This window comes from Papilio machaon, chromosome 22 (genome assembly GCF_912999745.1).
Source record: "Papilio machaon chromosome 22, ilPapMach1.1, whole genome shotgun sequence".
Taxonomy (NCBI): domain Eukaryota; kingdom Metazoa; phylum Arthropoda; class Insecta; order Lepidoptera; family Papilionidae; genus Papilio; species Papilio machaon.
Window position 1 is genome coordinate 4,131,394 of NC_060007.1, and position 21,398 is coordinate 4,152,791.

The 21,398-nt window shown below is 32.3% G+C and overlaps 3 protein-coding genes across 6 annotated transcripts in view; 1 reads left to right on the forward strand and 2 right to left on the reverse strand.

The window, feature by feature from the left end:
- Window positions 1-12,049, reverse strand: part of LOC106720854 — a 28,744-nt gene extending 16,695 nt beyond the window's left edge. For 2 of the 3 annotated variants that reach the window (XM_045683509.1, XM_045683510.1), the window contains exons 1-3: window positions 11,809-12,049; window positions 10,336-10,478; window positions 1,482-1,798 (exon numbers count right to left, since the gene is read on the reverse strand). In XM_045683509.1, coding sequence (XP_045539465.1) covers window positions 1,482-1,798; window positions 10,336-10,478; window positions 11,809-11,900 — 552 coding nt within the window. In that variant the 5' untranslated portion in view covers window positions 11,901-12,049. The remainder of the gene's footprint in view (window positions 1-1,481; window positions 1,799-10,335; window positions 10,479-11,808) is intronic. The other variant, XM_045683511.1, reaches the window with a different exon arrangement.
- An 862-nt stretch (window positions 12,050-12,911) lies between these two features.
- LOC106720833 (60S ribosomal protein L28) lies at window positions 12,912-13,438 on the forward strand. Its single transcript, XM_014515629.2, has one exon. It carries the CDS (start codon window positions 12,982-12,984, stop codon window positions 13,399-13,401), a length of 420 nt encoding a protein of 139 aa, XP_014371115.1. The 5' UTR covers window positions 12,912-12,981; the 3' UTR covers window positions 13,402-13,438.
- A 4,428-nt stretch (window positions 13,439-17,866) lies between these two features.
- Window positions 17,867-21,154, reverse strand: LOC106720837 (protein king tubby). 2 transcript variants are annotated; one of them, XM_014515633.2, is made up of 7 exons: window positions 20,970-21,154; window positions 20,729-20,852; window positions 20,519-20,608; window positions 19,575-19,753; window positions 19,148-19,331; window positions 18,601-18,800; window positions 17,867-18,326 (listed from the first exon to the last, which is right to left on the reverse strand). In XM_014515633.2, the coding sequence occupies exons 1-7, from the start codon at window positions 21,009-21,011 to the stop codon at window positions 17,922-17,924; spliced, it is 1,224 nt and encodes a 407-aa protein (XP_014371119.1). In that variant the 5' UTR covers window positions 21,012-21,154; the 3' UTR covers window positions 17,867-17,921. The 2 variants fall into 2 exon arrangements, with proteins under 2 accessions (XP_014371119.1, XP_014371120.1); XM_014515634.2 differs by lacking the exon at window positions 20,519-20,608.
- Window positions 21,155-21,398: the final 244 nt, after the last annotated feature.

Sequence of the window (21,398 nt, forward strand, 5' to 3'; positions counted from 1 at the left end):
CTGCTGCATTTTCAGTTAGCCGTTTATGTGTATATATCATATCATACGTGTAACTTACAGCCCGTGTATGGCAACATTAACAGAGGTCAAAGACAGCGGTCATTATCTGCGGACAATGGGAAGCTTTCGCACGCTGCGTGCAGTTACCTCGATCATTTAATCCGTAATAACTGTTACAGATTAACTGTTTCATATTTAACGATTGTTTTCTTTTAATCTCATGGCTGTTATCAATAGATTTACGTCATTGAAAGATTTAATAGAGTGAGTTTCAGTCGTTACAGTCATTATCCTATAACTTTTTCATATGGAGAGTTGACATAGTGTCTGTACTCTGTAATAAAAATCTATCAGGCGTCATATCTGAATTCAATCCTTCGGATATCCTCTCTCACATAATCTATCCAAAAAAAATCGCCAAAGATTCCTTGGAACGAAATAACTAAGTTACCAACTAGGCCATATAATGATGTTTAACATTATCATATCAAGAGTATAAACACGTGTAATTATAAAGCCTGGTAGCAAGTAAGATGATCAGAAGCCATTTAGATTGCATGTACATCGTTAACGAACAGAAGTTGTAATTCAAAACTAATATGATGATACTATGTTAATATATACAAGTATTTCATTACAAAATATGTATAATTCGAAAAGTGAATATTATATGCAAGTTTAAAAAAAAATTCAAATATGCAAAAAAAACATCGTCTTTACTTGTTTTTATGCAGATCTTTCGCCATTGGAAAGCCACGGTATAACAGATTAATAAAAACGTTGTTTGATGGAATCATTGGACTTAAAGTAACTCAGATTTATGAATAACGGATTTGTTTTGGTTTATTATGTGACATGAGAATTCTATTTCCCATACGTTGGTAGTTTTGATCATTAAGATGATTGATGATTGTCTGTGTTTAAAATGATACCACCATTAAGAAAACAATACGAAATATAATGTATTGTTTTGATTACCGTATGCAGCTGTTTATACGTATCAGAACAATTGATACAACACAAATGGTAGGTATTGTGTTGGACAAAACAGTTCTTTCATATAACCTCGTTTACTTAAAGTTATTTCCTAGTATGTGTATGCTTTTTGTTTTTAATCGATTAACATAATCACTATATGCTTGAAAACTAAGACCAAAATATCTGTACAACATATGATCATTCCTGTCATTGCCTTAAAAAAAAAACAGAGAACGCACGCTTATAAATGCGAACCCACGATTGACATAGCTAAAAGTAAATGTGCATAGCCTGAAAATTTACAGTTATTAACTCTTTAAGCAAACTTAAGAATTTCTTTTTTCGATTTAATGTCCAACTCGGCAGTGCACAAATTGCTCAAATGAATGCATCATAGATTACTTATGAAATAACTTGCCCCATAGAGTAAATAGCCTCATTCCTAACGTGACGCAACCATAACCTAGAACACCTAGATTTCTATGAACATAATAAAATATTACCTGTGGATCATCATCCGGGACAAGACTTTTCCTCTTCATAGCATATTCCTTAACAGAATTACTATTATCTGTATTAATATCCACATTGAATGTCTTTAACCTGAGCATCGGGCTGATTGCTCCCAATGGATTGTTATACTTGTTGTATGTGAGGTATTTGTTGACGGACTGTCCAAGTGGTGAGTTCTGCATAAGCGAGGGTGGATTGGAAACCACTTCAACCACGCTCTGGATACTCGGCCTTTGAACTCGTTTCTTAGGCTTGACGTAAGTCCGAGAATCGAATTTGTGTTTATCTGGGATCGCGACATCGTCGTCTGAAACAAAACATTAAATTAATATTTTAAAAAGGTCACCGCCTTCTTCATTCCAAATAAATATTATCATGCGAAACATAATGTTATAATTTCAAAATAAGTAAGTTATAATTTTAAAGAAAATAATTTGGTAAGCAAATATCTAATACTAATCCTAAATGTGAAGAGTTTACTTCCGTTTTATCGATTTAATAATGACAATAAAACAAACAACAAACATTGGTATAACTAAAATTAATATTCCAATAGCCAGACATTCATCACCACCTCCAAATACCACATATATTGGAGCAAATACCCTCATATCTCGGACAACAGAATACGATCTATCGATAGTTATAACAATACCGGACGGAACTCCTTGTTCAGTAACAAGTTGGACGTGTCACGAACCATCAATGGGACACGATACACCGATATAAAAGTGAAAGTAAATATGAACGGAACAAGTTTCGAATGATGATCGTTAGTGCGAATGTTCGATTTAGCGTAAGCCACGGCATACAATGCACTTGACGAGACACGTAAACAGCTCAATACCAACATAGAACAAGTGCATTGATTAACTGTCGCACTTAGAGCGTTAAGGTTATCATATATATGCGTAATTTTAGTGTAGATTTTATATAAGAAATCCACACTAAATTACTGCGGAAGTAACCACTAAATGACTATGAATGAGATATGTTTTCAGCATTGAAGAGAATCAAACGACAAAGTTAAAATGAATCATTGGCGCATTGACATCCGGAATACCAGAGAAGTTGTTAGGTATACAGAAATGTGGAAAAAATGTAAGACTGTTTCATGTTTTATATTATGAATATAAACATTCGCTCTTGAAGAACAGCTCATTAGAGTCTTCATATTATTTCTAAAGAATTCATCTACATGTCTGCATTCGAGGTCTCTCTGATGAATTGCCTGCCTAGTTCCCCGTTCATCTATTTATATATCTAGCTCTCATTTGAACGTTGATAAAACCAATCTTAGTTAAGGTTGTCATAGACAGATTGCTACATGCACCGAGCATACCAATGACTGCATTTCTTAAAAACTTATTAAACAGATTACGGTCCGTGTATGGCGAACATCAACTAGTGCGACAGCATAAAGCTATCCTTACCTCTATGGTACTCCGTTATCCCTTATCTTTTTACTCCATGTAAGAACGTTATCTTGCACATAGTTGAATGGTGGACATAATTATGATAAATGACTTTTTGAAATTGGTTATTTAGTTGGTAGTATACTAAATATGTGACGTCATTTGATAACTTAAAAGGATATAAAATCAATATGAACATATTTTTAACTACTTATCGAACTAAGCATGAAGTCAAAATGAATTGAGAGCCAATACCAGGTCTCGGTCCCGTTTAATTTAACGGAACATTTATAAATAGATTTGGCCGGCTGTAAAGTTTAGCCTGTCATCAAAACTAGTTTGACACCACGAATAGCTCACAGAGCACCTGTCAATGTACCGAACATGTAACACTGTCGAGATGCATTTTCACTAAAGAGACAAAATACAAAGACATGTAACTTTGTAAAAAAAGCAAAAGTCACGAACTGCGTTCCAAATAACTCATATAATTGCATGAACAAAATTTGTATCAAATAACTCCGTTATTAATGAACACCGACAGTTAAAGCTCTACATTCATTGAACTCATATAGATGCAAGCTAATGAATGTTGAACATCATCTGCTATTAATATTAATACGATATACGCCTGGACGTTATCAACTTTTTTATTACTGTTGTTACAATGAAGAACTTTGATCGATTCAGTTTAAAACTGTTGATCAGAATAGTTTAGTTTTTTTTTTTTTATCATGAGGTGGCAAACGAGGAAACGGCCTGTACACGTCAAAAAAGCGAAGAGATCGCTAAATAATATAGATAAATTATAAAATTGTTTTATTAATAAATTGAACTATTACTTTCAATATTCCTAGAAAGTAGTCGACCGCAGGATTGTGGCCAGATCCAATAATGAAACAGAATGTTTATTATCTGTTTGCGAAACTTCACAATTTGAAGATAGAAGACCTACAAATCTATACTGTTATTGTAATGAGAGTATGCATATAAATTTTTTCTAATTTAAAAAATTGTTGTGACTATCAAAGGCTACATGTAACAGAACTTAAATAAATTTCTTCTAACTAAAGTACAACAAATCCAAAAGATGAAATTATAAGAACACATAACAATTTATATAAAGGGAATGATCGAAACCAGTAATGGAGACAGACTGAGAGGTTTCAATCGGTAATGAGATTAGTGGAGTGCTGACTTCCAAGTACTCGAAGCTTATTGGAATACTTGCACGTGTAATAACGTCTCATAAATACAAATGTATAATAACCAATACAAGTTCAACCAACAAGGTCAAGGCTCTTGAAGACGCACGTGTGGAACCTGAAGTTCGATTTCCAATAAGAACATTAGCTTTGAAAATTTAAATTGATGAACCACATTACTTCTGAACATAATTTGAGTTTAACAAGTTTTAAGAAGCTTGGAGAAAGAAGACTTTTTTGGAACATTCACTGGTCTTAACCAGACCAGATTTTCCATAAATAGACAGGACATTTAAGGAAAGTCTCCACTACGCTACAATATCTAGCTAAACTAAAACCTTTTGGCTTCATCGAACATTTTTATAATACACATAGTATGTCGACGAGAACAATTTCAATTATTTGATATATCAGAAGCAGGATTTGGAACAAATAACATGAATCATAAGGAAGAATTTATTAAACTCCATTTTTGATTGTTTCAAGGCAATATGCAACTGCAACCGAATGTCGTAAAACAAAAAATTGCATTCAATTAATTGAAAATGTCGGCACAACAGACCATCTTAGTGGCGGTCAAGGTTTATAAGGCCGGACGTGTGCTCTATTCATTATCTACCAGTGTACAAATTGCAAATTTACTGTCAACACGATAATAAACCGTACATTAAAGACATAAGGTTGCAAATTCCCTACACTTAATAATCACATATGCTAGTACCTACTCATGTTCAGACGGAAGGATTATTACACTTATGTTAATGGAATAGGAATGAAATTTATTTGTTCTAAATTCGAATGTCATTACACTTAGAAGTGGTTGTGAGGCAGTTGACCTAAAGACTTGAACAGATTGGTTTTCCGAGATGTTATTCAACATGGACGTGTTGAATTCGAATAACGGTGAGATAACGTGCTCCTTGCATGTTGTCTATGACATTTTAGCTTATTAAAGCAACTCATCTTTCACAATTTTTCCGTTTTAATAAACTTTTATCTTAATAATCTAAATCTAGGCTTTTTAATGTCAAGTCTAAAACAATGTTATGCCATTCAATTTTAGGTCTTTCTTTAATGCATGTAACTATTGCAATGTACCTTTTGTATCTATACATTTTAGAGCAATTTTGCAATCAGTGAGCTGTGAGCGATTAAGACAATTTGTTGAGGCCAATCAAACCGCAATTACGAGAAACATTTTCACAATTTTCACAATGCTTATTCTGCACTTGAGAAAATAATTGATAAAAAAAGCTAAAAACATCATTTTGCAAAACCTATGAAACCTGGAATTTGTTTTATTATTGTGATACATGTATAGAGAAATAAAAATATGTTTTATTCCTGTTGATAAACGATTTATCGTACAATTTAGTAATTTAAAGATAATACTTGTTTGCATTGAGACTCCGTTTATGAAAATAAACATCAGTTAATCGTTCATTTTCTCAGGAAATAACAGATACGTATTCATACTTGTACCATTAAATTATTTATTTTACTTCCTTTAATACATACTTTGTTTTTATTTCCTACCTTTATAATCCTTCTGCCAGCTAGCGTTGCCAGGCGTCCGGATAAAGCCGGACATAGGTAGGCTTTTTGATTGCGTGTCCGGTGAAAATAAACGGTTTCCCGCTTTTTGTTAGGCTAGTGACATTTCCCAAACAAGAGTGTACCTATTAATACTGACACAAAATAATATAGGGTGTCCGACCTTTCTACCCAAATGTCCGGCCAAACTGGCTGGTCTGTCCGGCTAGTAGGTTTGGCGACCTGGCAACCCTACTGCCAGCTACTGTATGATTAAATAGACTGTAAATTTAACCTATGTCGTAATGTTCTGATAATCCAAGTACCTTCGTTTGGTTTATTAAATCTTGTATTATTAGAAACCTTTCAAATCCAATGTCCTTGATATATAAGTGTCACCTTTTCGTTTGATCAACATAGTTTAATTAATGAAAAACAATTTAAGGTGATTATCGTTGGTTAATCATAACGAATTAAATTGGTTTTAATTTAAATGTTATCACAGACCTACGATCATTGACATATGTTATTAATATATTATAGTTCGCATTTCATTTCCCATCTAACTTCAAGGTCACAAGCGATGAGGGGAGATTGTTTACAAAGCAAACACAGGAAAGACGGCATGAATTAGTCCTACTTAAACTAGTTAGAAACAAAGCCGAAAATAGGAGAGACTTTATTCTTTTTAACCGACTTCAAAAAGGAGGTCCTCAATGATAATTGAAGACCTCCTTGGAAATTATACTTGATTGAAGAATTACGGTCTGTATACAGAAAGTATTTTATTTAATGCAATGATATTTTCGATATATAATATCGAAGGACTATATATGATTTATATGCGACATATTAAAAATCAATAACGCTACTAAAAACATTTCCACATTAGTTTTAGTCCCATATACCGATGTCTCTCCCGGAAAAATATAATTTTAACAGTGGTAGATCCCGCAACAACAATATTTGTTGGGTGCACGAATTGGCCGGGTCGACCGGTGCAATACCACGACCACACAGAAGACAGGCCACCACTTCCACTTCACGGAAGCAATTCCGCGTTTCGTCTGATGAGTGTGGTACCGGAGGCCTAATTTTAGTCCTCTTTCCCTTCCCACCCTTTTCTTATTGGAAAAGGATGGGAAGGGGAAGTGGATTTGGCGGAGGAGGGGATGCATAGGAAGGAGAAATATCCTCTTTCTGTGCGTCCTCTTCTCCGTTGAATAAAGGTAGGCAGCGCATCTGCATTTGCGGATGTCTATGGGCAACGGTCGCCTCGCTATTGCGGCGAATCCAAGTGGCCGTTTGCTCGTTTGCCACCTTTTGATATAAAAAAAAAAAAAAAAATTGAACTATCCGGGAATTACTACATAATTTATGAGCTATAAGGTATATATATGTGCTATGTAATATATGTTGACATGATATATGTCACGTAACAAGGCAATTAATAGCGATATACATAAGATAGGGAGAAGATAAGCTCAATATTCCATTGAAGATATATTTAAATGTACAAAAATACATGAATGTAAGTGTTTTTGTTTGATAAACATGGAGTAAGACATTTAACTTTGTGATTTAAATGCGATGTGAGGTTCATTTAAATCTCAATTGTTACAAACATATCACATTGCGATGTTATCTTGCACATTGTTATTCGCTTACGGCGCCAATATTAATTACAAATGTATAAATTTTCATTAAATTCATTCATAAAATACGCATACATGAACATTAGGCTGATAAATGATAGCTGAAGAAAAGAAAAAGGGATCATTAGGTCTTCGCTATGCATAGCTTATTAATTACTTCAATGAATATTAAAATTTTTTTTTTTCCAAAATATCATTTATATTTAAAAAAAGAACAAAGTAGGTTTTGTATATGTTTCGGCAGTGGAAACCCACGATAAGATATTATGTTAGCGTAATCTAATTATTATGCTACATACGTTATATGACGCATGTAATTTAAACGTGTTGGAAATAGAACTCATCTTGTGAGAATTTTTAATTCGTGAATGAATTTAATGATCGTACATTATAGTACTAAAACTGTATACGAACAAGTCGTAGACGTTTTCCGTTACATATTGCCACGCCTTCAATAGGAATCCTACGCTGTATATCTTTATAATATTTGGATTTTTCCTCTTGTATGTTATACTATCAACTATTCTACACAAAATCATAGTCAAATATGTGTCACCGATTATTAATTTCGTCACTTTACATTTTAACTAGACATTTACAAATTTAGAGTAAATTGTGCAGTAAAAGAATCATTGGTATAAGCAATTTTAACTACTTTAGAACAATTTTCAATTGTAAAGTGTTTAATTTTTTTTTTGTTAAACATGCTAGGTCAATCATAATCAGTGTACAAGTAAGATAAAAAAGAAATAGTATAATTTTATCTTTAATCTAAATGATATTAATTGCGCATGTTTTAATTTTAACAGACAACAATAATTTATAGGGCTGAAAATTTTTCTTAGCATTGTTCTCTTTGCTCTCTACATTAGTTTTAATAAATATAGAGCCATAACAAATAACAATAATAATAGTCTTATTAGAATTTTACCAAAATGAAATGTAAATATAATCTATCTCGTTTCACCTTCAAACCACACCCACACAATATGAGTTGTCAAAGATAAAACATTTACAAACATACAAAGCATTTAGGGATTGTCGATATGCTTGGTAGATCACAGACAAAGATCTGATTCCTATATACAGTATGTATAAATTCATTCAAACATCATGATCTCATATTATCTTTCAAACAATTCTACACTCACATCTCTACTTTTTAAAATATGCGTGAGACAAAAGTACAGTTAGCAATAGTGATGCAACGGATGTCTGTTTCCGTTTCCGCAAGTGCGGAAGTTCCGCATGCTTTTCAACATCCGTTTCTGCTTCTGTTTCCGCAACTTTTATAACGGAGATAAAACGGAACTTTACGACGGCTGAGAGATCCAAATGCGCGGCGCGAGACGCGCAGTCCGTGCGCGGCCTTTCGGCACTTGTCGCATTTGTTTGTTTACGTACTTTTTGGTGAATTTAAGCGCGTAATATTTTCTGCTGCTGTTTGAAACAATCAGTTTCTCTTGCTGGAGCTGGAGAACTAGACAGTTTCTAGTTGTTGTCCATATAAAATTTGACAACTGGCAAAATGTTACTATTTCATACTTACGAGTTATTAAATGTACTTTTGAATAAGTGATAACCATGTAATATATCATCATCATTATTATCATCAGCTCGCTATACATCCCCACTAAGGGGCTCGGAGCCTACCCCAAATTAGGGGTGACTAGGCCATAGTCAACCACGCTGGCCCAGAGAGGGTTGACTTCACACATATCATTAAATTTTTTCTCAGATATGTGCAGGCAGCATCACTATGTTTTCCTTCACCGTAGGAACGTCGGATAAATGTACATATCTAAATCGAAAAACACATTGGTACATAACGGGATTCGAACCCAGGCCCTGCAGATTGCAAGTCAAGTGCCTAATAATTATATCTTTTTCTAATCTAGATCTGGTGTTTTTGATACTTAACACATTCACTGTTTACAAAATAAAAAAGGTAACAGCTGGGAGCCAAAACTTTTTATGGTGAATTTTTATTTAGTATATCCGGGAGTGTTAAATTAATAATGTTTTTTGCATTTGAGCGCTAGGGATCATCATTTTGAGCGCTAGGGATCATCATTTCGAGCGCTAGGGATCATCATTTCGAGCGCTAGGGATGGCAATGGTTTAGTTCACTAATATGTAGATATTTGTTCCACGATTGCATTTCTGTGTACTAATATGTTACAAGATTTTGACAAAGTCAAGTTTTTCATCAAATTCCAGAATATTGAGTAGAACATGTAAGGATACTAATCAAAACCAGCTTTTATCTTCTCGGTTCAAGATCTTGTAACATTTCAAACACACCCACACATACACACACGTATACACACACACATAAACATAAACGCATACACACACATACAACATGGACTCGCTTCAAACGCCGGCGGCTTACTGGCTACTACATAGTGAACGGGCCCCTCGCTCGGATCCGAGGGGGAGGCGCCGCTACTAACAGCTCTGCCCACTCGGATCCGAGTGGTCAGCAGTGAATGTATTAATAAAGAAATATATTTGTCGCTTGTCAACACGAGTGGTTTGGCGAACATTAATTTGTAAATAGTGTAATTTTGTTCCCTGAAAATAAATCAATAAAAAAAAAACGTATTTTAACTTATTGCAGCACAGTAAAAATACATATATTGAAGGCTAAAGGACACCGATATCCAATGCCTTAATAAATAAAAAACGAATACAAACTGTTTTTACCAAAAAAAAATTTTGTAAATATGTTTTTTTTTTATTATTTACACTTCTGTTTCCGCATCCGTTTCCGTTTCCGTTTCTGCTAAAATTTATTTTTGACATCTGTTTCCGTTTCTGGTTCCGGTAAGACACTTCCGTTGCATCACTAGTTAGCAACAAAGTTTTTACAAAAAAAATTGTTTAAAAAGGTATCAATTATTAGTTCACTATTTACCTACATAACTATATATATCAACTGGCAATGCAACATTGATATTAAGGATAAGCCTTATCTATTTTGTTTCCCATAAAGTATATATAAATTATGCATAATCATATTATAATACTTACATTTATGTAAAGCATCTAGCAGTGAAAAAAACTTCGTTTTCAATTTCTCATACTCGGGATCCTTGTCAAATAGCCAGTGACAAGATAACTTCCATTCATTAATATCCACTCTTTGACCGCTGTCGCCAGGTACCACATATAGCCTGCAGACAATAAAATAAAAACATTCATTTTTAGACTGCACTTTACTCAGTAGGGGTACAGTGGCACTATATTAATCAAAATAGTGATACTAGTAGAAAATATTAGGAGTACATGCATTCTACATGATTAAAAAAAATATGTCTATCAGAACTTAATCTAGGTTTTTAACAAATGGTTGGTTTATTCATCAAATCTATACATATGAATAAAATAGGAGTATGTGATTAAAATATGAAAAATCACATGATATATTTGCATTGCTAATAGCAAAAACAATTTTTAAAGTTGTTTTTTATCTGTTTATATGTCTGCAAGGATGTGTTTGTTCCGGATAATCTCCAGAATAACGACCAATTTTGATGGGACTTTAAGGGGAAGGTAGCTAGGTAGGTAGGATGCATTTATGAATATTATAGGCTTCTTTTTTTAAATTAGAGACTGCTAGTACATGGACAAAACAAAGACACATTCTTTCAAATAATTAGACAAAAAAACATAGGTTGATAAAAAGATTAATATGGTTTTGAATTTTATATCTTATCAGAGAGATGTCCTAACAACAATATTTAGTTGTTAACATAATTTTTTCATTATAAAGATATAATACTTTTTAATTATAGAACAAATTTGCTATAGTAGAAATTTGAATATGTTTACATTCTTCTTCTTCTTGAGGTGCCTCTCCGACTAGCGAAGGTTGGCGGTCAGTTCTCCATATTTCTGTTTATTCCTTGCGAGGCGAAACAGTTGGGCGGCACTCGCAATTCCAGTCCACTCTCTGATGTTGCGCAACCACGATTTATGTTTTATTTATTTATGTTTACATTAAAACTATATAAAACAATTGTGGAACTAAGAAAACCATTAAAGTAAAAAAAGTTTGCACCATTTACATCTAATATTATTTATTAATTACTAATTTATATAAGTCAACATGACTCATACAGTGAAAGATAAAATTATTAAGGTTAGCATTATTATGTACCAATCAATCTATGTGGTTGGTCTAAGTACTCCTTTGTGATATTATCAAGACAACCAAATGTTTTATCTTATAAAAGTTTATTGAATTTAAAATACACGTACATTAATGTTTTTTTATCTTTTAAAGAGTTTTTAATAACTAGAATTACTCTAGTCTAAAACAAATGCCGTATGAACAATATTTAAGGATGGAACATCTATTTTAATATTACCTGTTATAAAATTGCGATGATTAATATGGAAGAAACATATTGACAAGTTTTTAACACCTACCCTTAAAGCCCTCTGAATTTACCTACCTTCTTTACGTAAATATTAAGTTTATATTATTAAAATGTTACTTACCAGGTCTGATCATCAGAAAAATCAAATGAGTCCAAATCAATGAGATCAGCTTCAATCATATCTTTGTTTATATTTTGAGCAACTTGATCCATAATTCCAGTGCATACGAGACATCAAATAGGCACTTCACATTAAACACAATTTCACACACAAACTACATTCACTACAAAACACTACCTATAAATAAATAAGAAAAAGATATATTAAATAAACTAACACAATTTGTCCCAGAGTCCCAGACAAGTTTAGTTTGGAATTTGACATATCACCACAAAGTGTCAAAAATATGACGAAACAACGGTAAAATCCAAAGACAATTTGAGACCCAACTGAAATTAATTTACCCGCCACAATCCATTATCTCGTAATTATTGAGATTTTGTTTAATTATCGTTCAATGGCGATATAAACAGAATTATAAGAAAATACATAGTACATGACCCGTTAATTTCCGTGTTACAACATTTAATAAATTCAGAATAAAAACTGGTATAAAAATACAACCTTCCATTGCCACTTTGCCATAGACACAGCTGCAGATTGCAGACGTTTTCGTGAGCGTAAATTAATGTAACAAAAACTTAAAAATCGATATTTTATTCCAAAAATAGTAGACTCGATTGATTAAAAATCGAACTTTGATTCAAAACATCACGGTTTAGGACAATCACACAACTTACGCTCCTAAAGTAAGTGGAAACAACAAATTTCCATTTACCATTTGGCGTAGAAAAATTGAGATTTTGTAGCATATTTCTTGTACTGTTTCTTTTTATATTGTAAGGTGGCAAACGAGCAAGCGGCCATCTGACCGATTTCCATAGACATCAGCAATTGCAGTTGCATTGCCTATACCTTTAAACGACGGACGAGGGGACGCACAGAAAGAGAATATTTCACGTCTGTCTTCCATAGTATGTAAAAGATTCTTCTGTATGTTCATGGTATTAAGGATTTCGTTAATTCATTAAAATATTGCAATTAAATCTTTCAAATTGTCCTGTTTTATTACTTTCCAAGAATAATTTAATTTTAAGTCGATTTCACAAAATCGATTTCAGAACTCCGATTTTGTTGGTACACCACTAGTAAATTACAGAATTCTTCCTTTTCTTGTCTAATCACACGTCGTGAGCACGTTGTGGTTTTATAGTTTTTAGTGAAAAAACAAAAATGTCGTCCCATTTAAATTGGATGATAATCAGGAACAACAGCGCCTTCCTGGTGAAGAAGCGTAACATTAAGAAGCCGTTCAGCAAGGAACCGAACAATGTGACTAACCTCAACTCCTACAGATACAATGGATTGATCCACAAAAAAGCAGTCAGTGTGGTCGAGAATCCTGACAGGAAAGGTTTCACAGTTGTGTACAAGAAAGCTAAGGCAACACATAAGCCCGCGAAGAACATTGTGCGTCGTCCATTCAAAGCCGGCGCGAGGCGTTCCTTGTTCAAGGTAAAGAGGCTGCTCAAAGCCAACAACTACCGTACCGACTTGACCACAGCCACACTCCGCCGTGCATCCGCCATCCTTCGTTCTCAAAGGCCCATTAAAGCGAAGAAACCTAAAGCAGCGGCGGCAAAGAGTGAATAATTCATGTATTTAAGCTGACAATAAAAAATTAAAAGTTTGTATGCCGTATTATTTGACATCTATTATTTTTTAAATTAACCGTACATTCTTATAGTATTTAAGACTTCTTAGTATCCAAATCTCAATTTTTTATTAATAGCTCATCTAAAATTTATAGTTATCAGATTAAGATGGTTCATGTGTGTCAATTATATAGTCTGATACCGAAACTTTATAGACACTGGAGAGGAGTACATTATCATTTGATAGGTATGAGCTGAAATAACAATGTCATGTCAAGTAGCTTGCAATGATAAAAATATGAGAAACGGACATTCTATATAAGGAACAGGTAAAGCAAATGAAACAAATATCAAGTACCTCGCAAACATTTATTCATAAAACATTAATGACTGTCAAGAGATAAAACTGGAATGTAAAACATTTAATATAATAATACAAAAAACTAGCCTCATGCATGATTTCAATTTATCAAACAGCAAAACAACCCCATTTATACATAAACACATGTGATAATATGTGTAACTGTAAAATAACTAATATGTCTTGTATTTAAATTCTGTGAATATTATTTACAACAGAGATATCACAAATAGAAAGATTTAATAGCAAATTTTTAATCCTTTTCTGTAACAAGCTTTATTTTAGGTAAAAGCTTTTCTAATAAACAAGTTTTTGCAAGTGGAACTTAATGTGAATTTTGAGTGCCACCGACACCCAGAATCTTTAATTGATCGCTAAGAGAGGTCACTTAACTACTCTGAGTCGGCAATTAATATAAAGTGCTTTCACAATTCTATTCAAGAAGTCTTAGTAGTGTATATAAAAATGTTTGTACTGATGTAAAATACCATTTTGATGTGTTATTTTACAAATATAACATGTGGTAACTTACATAGCAACTAAATAAAAAATTTGATACAATTTAGAAAATTGATGGCAAGCATTGGACAATTTAATTTACGATTAATTTGACTTTCCGAGTTTAATGAAATTCAGTATTTTAAAATATAGGTGTTTAAATATTTTTACTGATAGCATGTGGTTTAAGTATACATTTCTAAACAAAACATTGACTTAATTAAATTTTAAGCTGTGTAAGACATGATTAGAACATTTTCAGGTACAAAATATGTAAAAGTGATAACTAAAGGCACAAATATTTCAACTTACAGTTAATACAAGGCACAATACCCCAAAATCTATATTTCAAATGATTCATAAATCCATACAACTTCAATTCCAATGATTTAAACTGTGTTAATATTGTATTTTTATCGGATTCAGTAATTAAAAAATAAAACATTTCATGGAACTTGTAACATCTTTTGTAGTGAGACATAAGTATGTGAATAAGACATGTGTAAATCAGCTTAAAACTGATTAAAAATTCAAGTCACACTGATTTGAACTGTTCACTGATTTGCTTCACACATAACATGTGAGCAGAACTGCATCAATTTTCAGCTTAAAACTGATTCAAAAGTTCAAGTCACACTGATTTGAACTGTTCACTGATTTGCTTCACACATAACATGTGAGCAGAACTGCATCAATTTTCAGCTTAAAACTGATTCAAAAATTCAAGTCACACTGATTTGAACTGTTCACTGATTTGCTTCACACATAACATGTGAGCAGAACTGCATCAATTTTCAGCTTAAAACTGATTCAAAAATTCAAGTCACACTGATTTGAACTGTTCACTGATTTGCTTCACACATAACATGTGAGCAGAACTGCATCAATTTTCAGCTTAAAACTGATTCAAAAGTTCAAGTCACACTGATTTGAACTGTTCACTGATTTGCTTCACACATAACATGTGAGCAGAACTGCATCAATTTTAGTTGAGTGACCTATGACTAGTGAATAGTTGCCAGCCAGCAGAGATGTGAGCCTTACAGCTCTTTATAATTCATTTTTTCTAATTTATCAAATGTAGTTTTAAAATGTGTCAAATAATATATTTTTTTTTTCATTTCATTTGGGCATAATAATACTCAAATAATAATAAACCAGTAAAACTGGATAAATCTTTGGTTTCTGATGCCAAAATCCCTGTATAAAACACTAGATGTCACCCGCGATTCCAGCCGCGCGGAATTAAAAAAAAACTTAATAAGTAGCCTATGTGTTCTACATCTGTGACAAATTTCATTATGATCCGTCGGGCCGTTCCAGAGATACTTTCAAATAATCATCCATCCATCTATCAAAACATTTGTAAGATAGTTTAACATTTCATAATATTAGTAAGATATTAGAAGATCTCTGTTTTGACAAAGGTACTGAGAGTGATGAACAATTTGTTTTATACAGGGAATTTGGTCTCGGAAACCAACAAAGAGTACAATAAATATAACATTGAGGTTAACATTTTTTTCTTCTTAAACTTGCTAGACAGACATTTATATTAAACATACAATTCTATACAAGCTCATTTTAATTTATAGTGATGCGTTAAATTGTTCCTTTAATATTTTTTACAAATTTCATTTAAAATTTTATTTTTAACTAACTATTTAGACAAATATCCTACATAGGCACACATTTATTAATCCTATCTGAAATTTATATTTGTATAATACTTTACAATTTTCTTTAAATGTCTGAAGTAATTTTAGCTAGTACAACACATCACAAGGTGTTAGTGACAAAAATGCATTCGAGTGCAATAGATACAAAGAAGAAAAATCATCTCCCGCCAAATTTTAGTTTTTGCGCAACGAATTGGGACTAAGACAATCAGAGAAATTTGAATAGTATTATGTAGGTAAATCAATGATTTCATTGTATTTCTAGTTTTTTTTTTAGGAAATTCACACATAATATTTTATTTAAAGTCTGGTGGTACAGAAAATACTAATAACAAGCAGGTTGTGTTTATTTAAAGCGAATTTTTATGACAAAAAGATGAATTAAAATTTATACTTGAAATTTAAATTTGTGAAAATATACAAGAAAACAATGAAAGGAAAGACGTCGTCACCTCCTCTTTATTATCTTTCCCTTAATTCATTATATTTTTCCTAATATTTTTTTCTCATTTGAGATAAATATAAATAAAAATTGATCAAGTAAAGCACAATTATTACGATACTTGTCGCTTATGTTTTATTGTTAGTTTCCACAGATAACGATTTTTATGCCAATTGTTTCAAAATAACAGAATATAATAATTATTGTCTCTGATAGTTTCAACATACAATTGTAAGAGGTTTATGAAAGGCAGTGGTGGGGTAACATTAAAAAAGAGTTATTGTCCAAAATATCTAATACTGATTTGGTGTTTATGAAAATTTCTCTACATCATTTAATTACAGTATACATAATACTAAAACCATAGACATTAATAAAAACCACATAAAAACTTGAACAAGGTGGGAAATCTAGATGTTCATTAAGTACTGCTCTACAACACATTCTAAATTCTATATGAATACTTATATGCTCGTTGTTTACAACTGTTATATTATAGCCCTTATGCCTTAGGCCTTAAGGGTAAATATCTAACAGTGAAGTTCTTCACAATTTATCTTAAATGCTTTAAAACTTGATCAATAAAAACAAAACACTTTACCTTTGTGTAAATGTGTTTTTTGTGACATTTGTAAACTAAATTAAACTACACAATGACTAGTAAATAAATCCATTAAAAGGTTTTTTACCTAAAAAAAATATTTTGTACATAAAATGCGTGGTTTAGCCACATTAATGGCATTAAAATTAAAGCATATGGAATGTAAATTAACATAACACATGACAAATCCTACAATCTAATGACTAAGTCTACAAACATCAATTCCTGAACTCTTTAAGATCGTAACTTTCTTAAAAAAGATTTATATTATATTAAATATATAATACATAAGTAACCTTAGACTGAAAAAAAACATTAATATGTTCGTTTATAAAACTTTTATGAATGAAAAGAATATACAAACACAACCAATATCATAAAAAGCACCAAAAAATTAAATTTTGTGCGCTTATTTTGTAGAAATATACGAACTAATCTAACATTTATTTATTTAAAACTAGTTTTTATTACATCAAGTGACTTATTACATATTTAGTCAGGATCATGATTACTGGATTAAATTCATTTCGTGTTTATTTCTGCTAAAAAAATTATGTTTTAAACAAACTAATTTCATATCTAGTTTTAATTAGACACAAGACCATATCAATAATAGGTCTAGTGTAAAATATTTGATCCTGAAATAAATTAGGGTAACACGTTTTTGTACAAAATGAATCAACAAATCATGAAAGATTTTTTTTCATCTATCTACTGGAGTCAGCACAAATTAATTTTAAATAATTTTCATCAAAAACAATATGAAAGAAAATTATATAATACGCCGAAAATCTTATCTCCAGTAGCGGACGGCAATAGTTTTCACAACTTAATAAATACTGATAAATTAAGACAAATTCGAAAAAAATACTGCTCAATAGGACCAAAAAATGATATTGGATTTAGATCATAATTACTCAATTTTTATTAAATTCCATTATTCGCATGCCAATTTACTATCAAATGAACTAAGAGCAATGCCAAATGCTTGCAGAGCACATAATGGATATCTAAAATCCATAGTAAATATATCTTCTGATATACGACCAAACTGCATAACTACATAATCAGGTTCCGAGTCGTGAACAATTTGAAAATTTTTAACACTTGCCTGTGTCACTCTGCCGTGGAAGTTTAGTACGTAAGACTGGGTTTCATCATTCCACACTGGAGTCTTGTTGTGAAGGACCACTATATCATCTAAGGTCTGTGTCTTCAGGCGTTCGAGGAGGGTTTCGCTGTCATCTTGTGGGGTAATTGTGACTCTTTGCCGATCAGGCGTCATACCAGGTAGGACTACGGTCATTTTTCTTGGTCCTTTGAAGCCTAGTACATTTGTATCCTATAATTAATCAAATTAATTAAACTTCAGCATTGTGGATAAATTTGTAATCTATATATATAAAAGAAAGTTGTGTTAGTTACACCATTTATAACTCAAGAACGGCTGAATCGATTTGACTGAAAATTGGTGGGCAGGTAGCTTAGAACCAGGAAAAGGACATAGGATATTTTTTACCCCGTTTTCTTTTTCTTTTTGTTCCGCGCGGACGGAGTCGCGGGTAAAAGCTAGTATTAAATAAAAGTTCCATAATATACAAATATGCATAACTTACATATACAACAGCAGCCAATTCTTGCCTAGTGTGAGCGTGATCATGTTTTCTCCAAGCTTTACCATTATCATACACCGTGAAAGCTGTACCAAGCAGGTTTGAGCGCAGCTTGCCAGCAAAGCTGTCAGCTTGACGCGTCAGTTCAGTTGGATCAGTTGATATAAGGTAATTTGATGTTGCCGATTTCTTGCGTTTTCGACCTGTTAAAATTTACACATGTAATTAAACACATTCAATACTAGTAACAAAACCACCAGTCAAATAATGAGCAATGTACTTAATTTACAAGTATTTCTTTCACCTAAATGCCTAGATCCAGATGAGAAATTCACTTCTTGCAGAATGTCGTTCAGACTTTTTCGCTACTACTTCACTACTTCTACGCTACTTTCGCTACTTTTCCTACTGCTGGATATAAGCTTTCCCCAATACCATCCTAAATATGCAGTCACCTTATACATCCATCCACACTAAAGCCTTTATTTATAGCAACGAACAACTTTTTTTATACAAACTATGACTGAAAAAAAAAAAACTTTGTACTCACCAGCTAGTAAGAAAACTTTTTTGCCATAGTCCTTTTCTAGGTGCAAAAAATATGTGGGATATAATCCACGATCCATTCCCTTGCGATCCCGAGCTATCCTACACTTATATAGTGTTCCATGTTTAGCGGGTGTTACAACAAAAGTTTCTATTGACCCTTCAACTGATCCCTCTATTTCTGCATTCTAAAAATTTTAAAAATATTAAAAGAAATTCCCAATTTTTAAAAATGGCATTAAAACAAAACTACTATGATTAATATAGCTTAATAACTAGTACTTATAAATATAAATTTATATGTCAGTCTCATTTTTATCATTAAAATTTCTACTTGATGACAATATTTTTATATCCATTCCCATCAGTACATATTGATTCATTAGCAAGTGAAAAAATTGCAGTTTTTTGAATAAAAAATTCTAACTTACTGGACTAGGTGATCCTTCACGTTGTATAGCTCGACCTTGGAGCGGAGCCACAGCCGCATCGGCACACACATCATCAGTACTAATGTCACGGCCCATGCTGCACACAGGTACACTTTCCCCTTCCTCCTCCCCACTACCATCATCTCCAATGGTTAGTACTTCTATCTGATTACCTAATTCTAAATGAGAATGGACAGGGCATTATAGAAAATTCATAAAATAAAAATTTCACAGCAGTCTTGGTGGTTGGAAACAAGGGAACACTAGGTACCAACATAACTCATATTACATTACAATATTTTATGTTTGAAAATTCTTTGCTTACTTTAAAAAGTCAAAGGTTAAAGGACTTGTTAACTTATCAATACCCTGCCACATACTAATCATATCCAGACAATAAAAAAAACATTTGTAATTATTACATAATGGACCGAATGTATATTGATAAGTAGATTCCAGATTGGTGATATCTTACTAATATTATAAATGTGCATGTTTGCATGGATGGATGGATGTTTGTTTGAAGGTATCTTCAGAACGGCTGCATGGATCTTGCTGAAATTTGGCATAGATGTAGAAAATCGCCGGGAAGAACACATAGGCAACCAATTAAGTCGCGGGCAGCAGCTAGTAAAAAAATAAGATCAGACTTATATGAAAAATCATAAATATTTTTAATGCTATTTAAGAGACAGTGCAAACATACAAAAAAAACATTAAAGAAATATCCTTACTACAGTGAAAATCAATTAACTGTTCTAATTATTTTCAGGAAGCATTCCAATAATTTAGAATCCAGAAAATCAAAAACTGTTTCCATTGTAATTGAATTCTTATATTGTACCTTTCTTAAAAATTCTTAAAGATAATAAACACAAAAAATTGTTAAAAAATAGCTAACAAATGCGAAATTAAGCTACTGACAGGAAACACATTTTACATACCATCAAATGTCGATATTCTATTAGTTTGGAGAGGGATTACTTGATCTGGATTGACTGGTGACATAAGAAATTGCATCGGACCATCATAGCCTGTTGTAAAAGAAAAAATGATGCGCATAACCAAAATAAATAGCATTGCCACAAACATGCAGAAAAATTAAGATCTAGGTTACAACAATTAACATGTATTTTTTTTTATTAAAATCTTACCATGCAGTTCCCGAGACCGGCTACCTGATATAGGACGTTTAGCAGAACTCACTCGCAAGTCGTTAGCTTGTACCATACCCGAATTCTGCCTCTTCTGCCTCATTTTTTGTTCCATTAATTGTCTCTACAGCAAATAAAAATCATGATTTTCATTCGAAATGTTAATTTTAAGGAAATATCGGTAACTTTAAATAATAAATGAAGACAGTTAAGGGCTTATTTGCCCAATTTATAAACTCACTTGCTGCTCGAGTTTTTGATCCCGGGTATTAATTGATGCCATTTTAATACAAATATACTGCCAATTTTCTTCTTATGGAATAGTAATTAGAATTACTTAATTTATTACAGTATTAAATACAATAATTGGCGAATGTAAGCTCATTTTTTTGTTTATATATCATCTTGCCTTCCGTTGCCCTAGGAGTACAACAGTGTTGTCAACCATAAATATGATATGTCAAGTTTTTTTTTAAACATTATTCTTGAGAGTAAACATTATAAATAGTTAAAAACGATACTAAAGATTTATAAATTACTTGATATTATTCAATTAAATGGCTATACTATTTATAAAAATTTCATTTTCAAGGCTCACAGCCTTCGTAAGTCAGCAATTTTAGTATCCGAATAGGGCAGCACTGAATTTGAACTGTCATCCAAATCAAAA

Excerpts from the sequence above, each read along its gene's own strand:
- LOC106720833 (XM_014515629.2), top strand. The coding sequence starts at position 12,982 with ATGTCGTCCCATTTAAATTGGATGATAATCAGGAACAACAGCGCCTTC.
- LOC106720837 (XM_014515633.2), bottom strand. The coding sequence starts at position 21,011 with ATGGCATCAATTAATACCCGGGATCAAAAACTCGAGCAGCAA. Across the intron at positions 20,609-20,728 it reads CCGGTCTCGGGAACTGCATG|GCTATGATGGTCCGATGCAA; the intron begins GTAAGATTTTAA and ends CTTTTACAACAG. Across the intron at positions 18,801-19,147 it reads AAAAGTTTTCTTACTAGCTG|GTCGAAAACGCAAGAAATCG; the intron begins GTGAGTACAAAG and ends AAATTTTAACAG.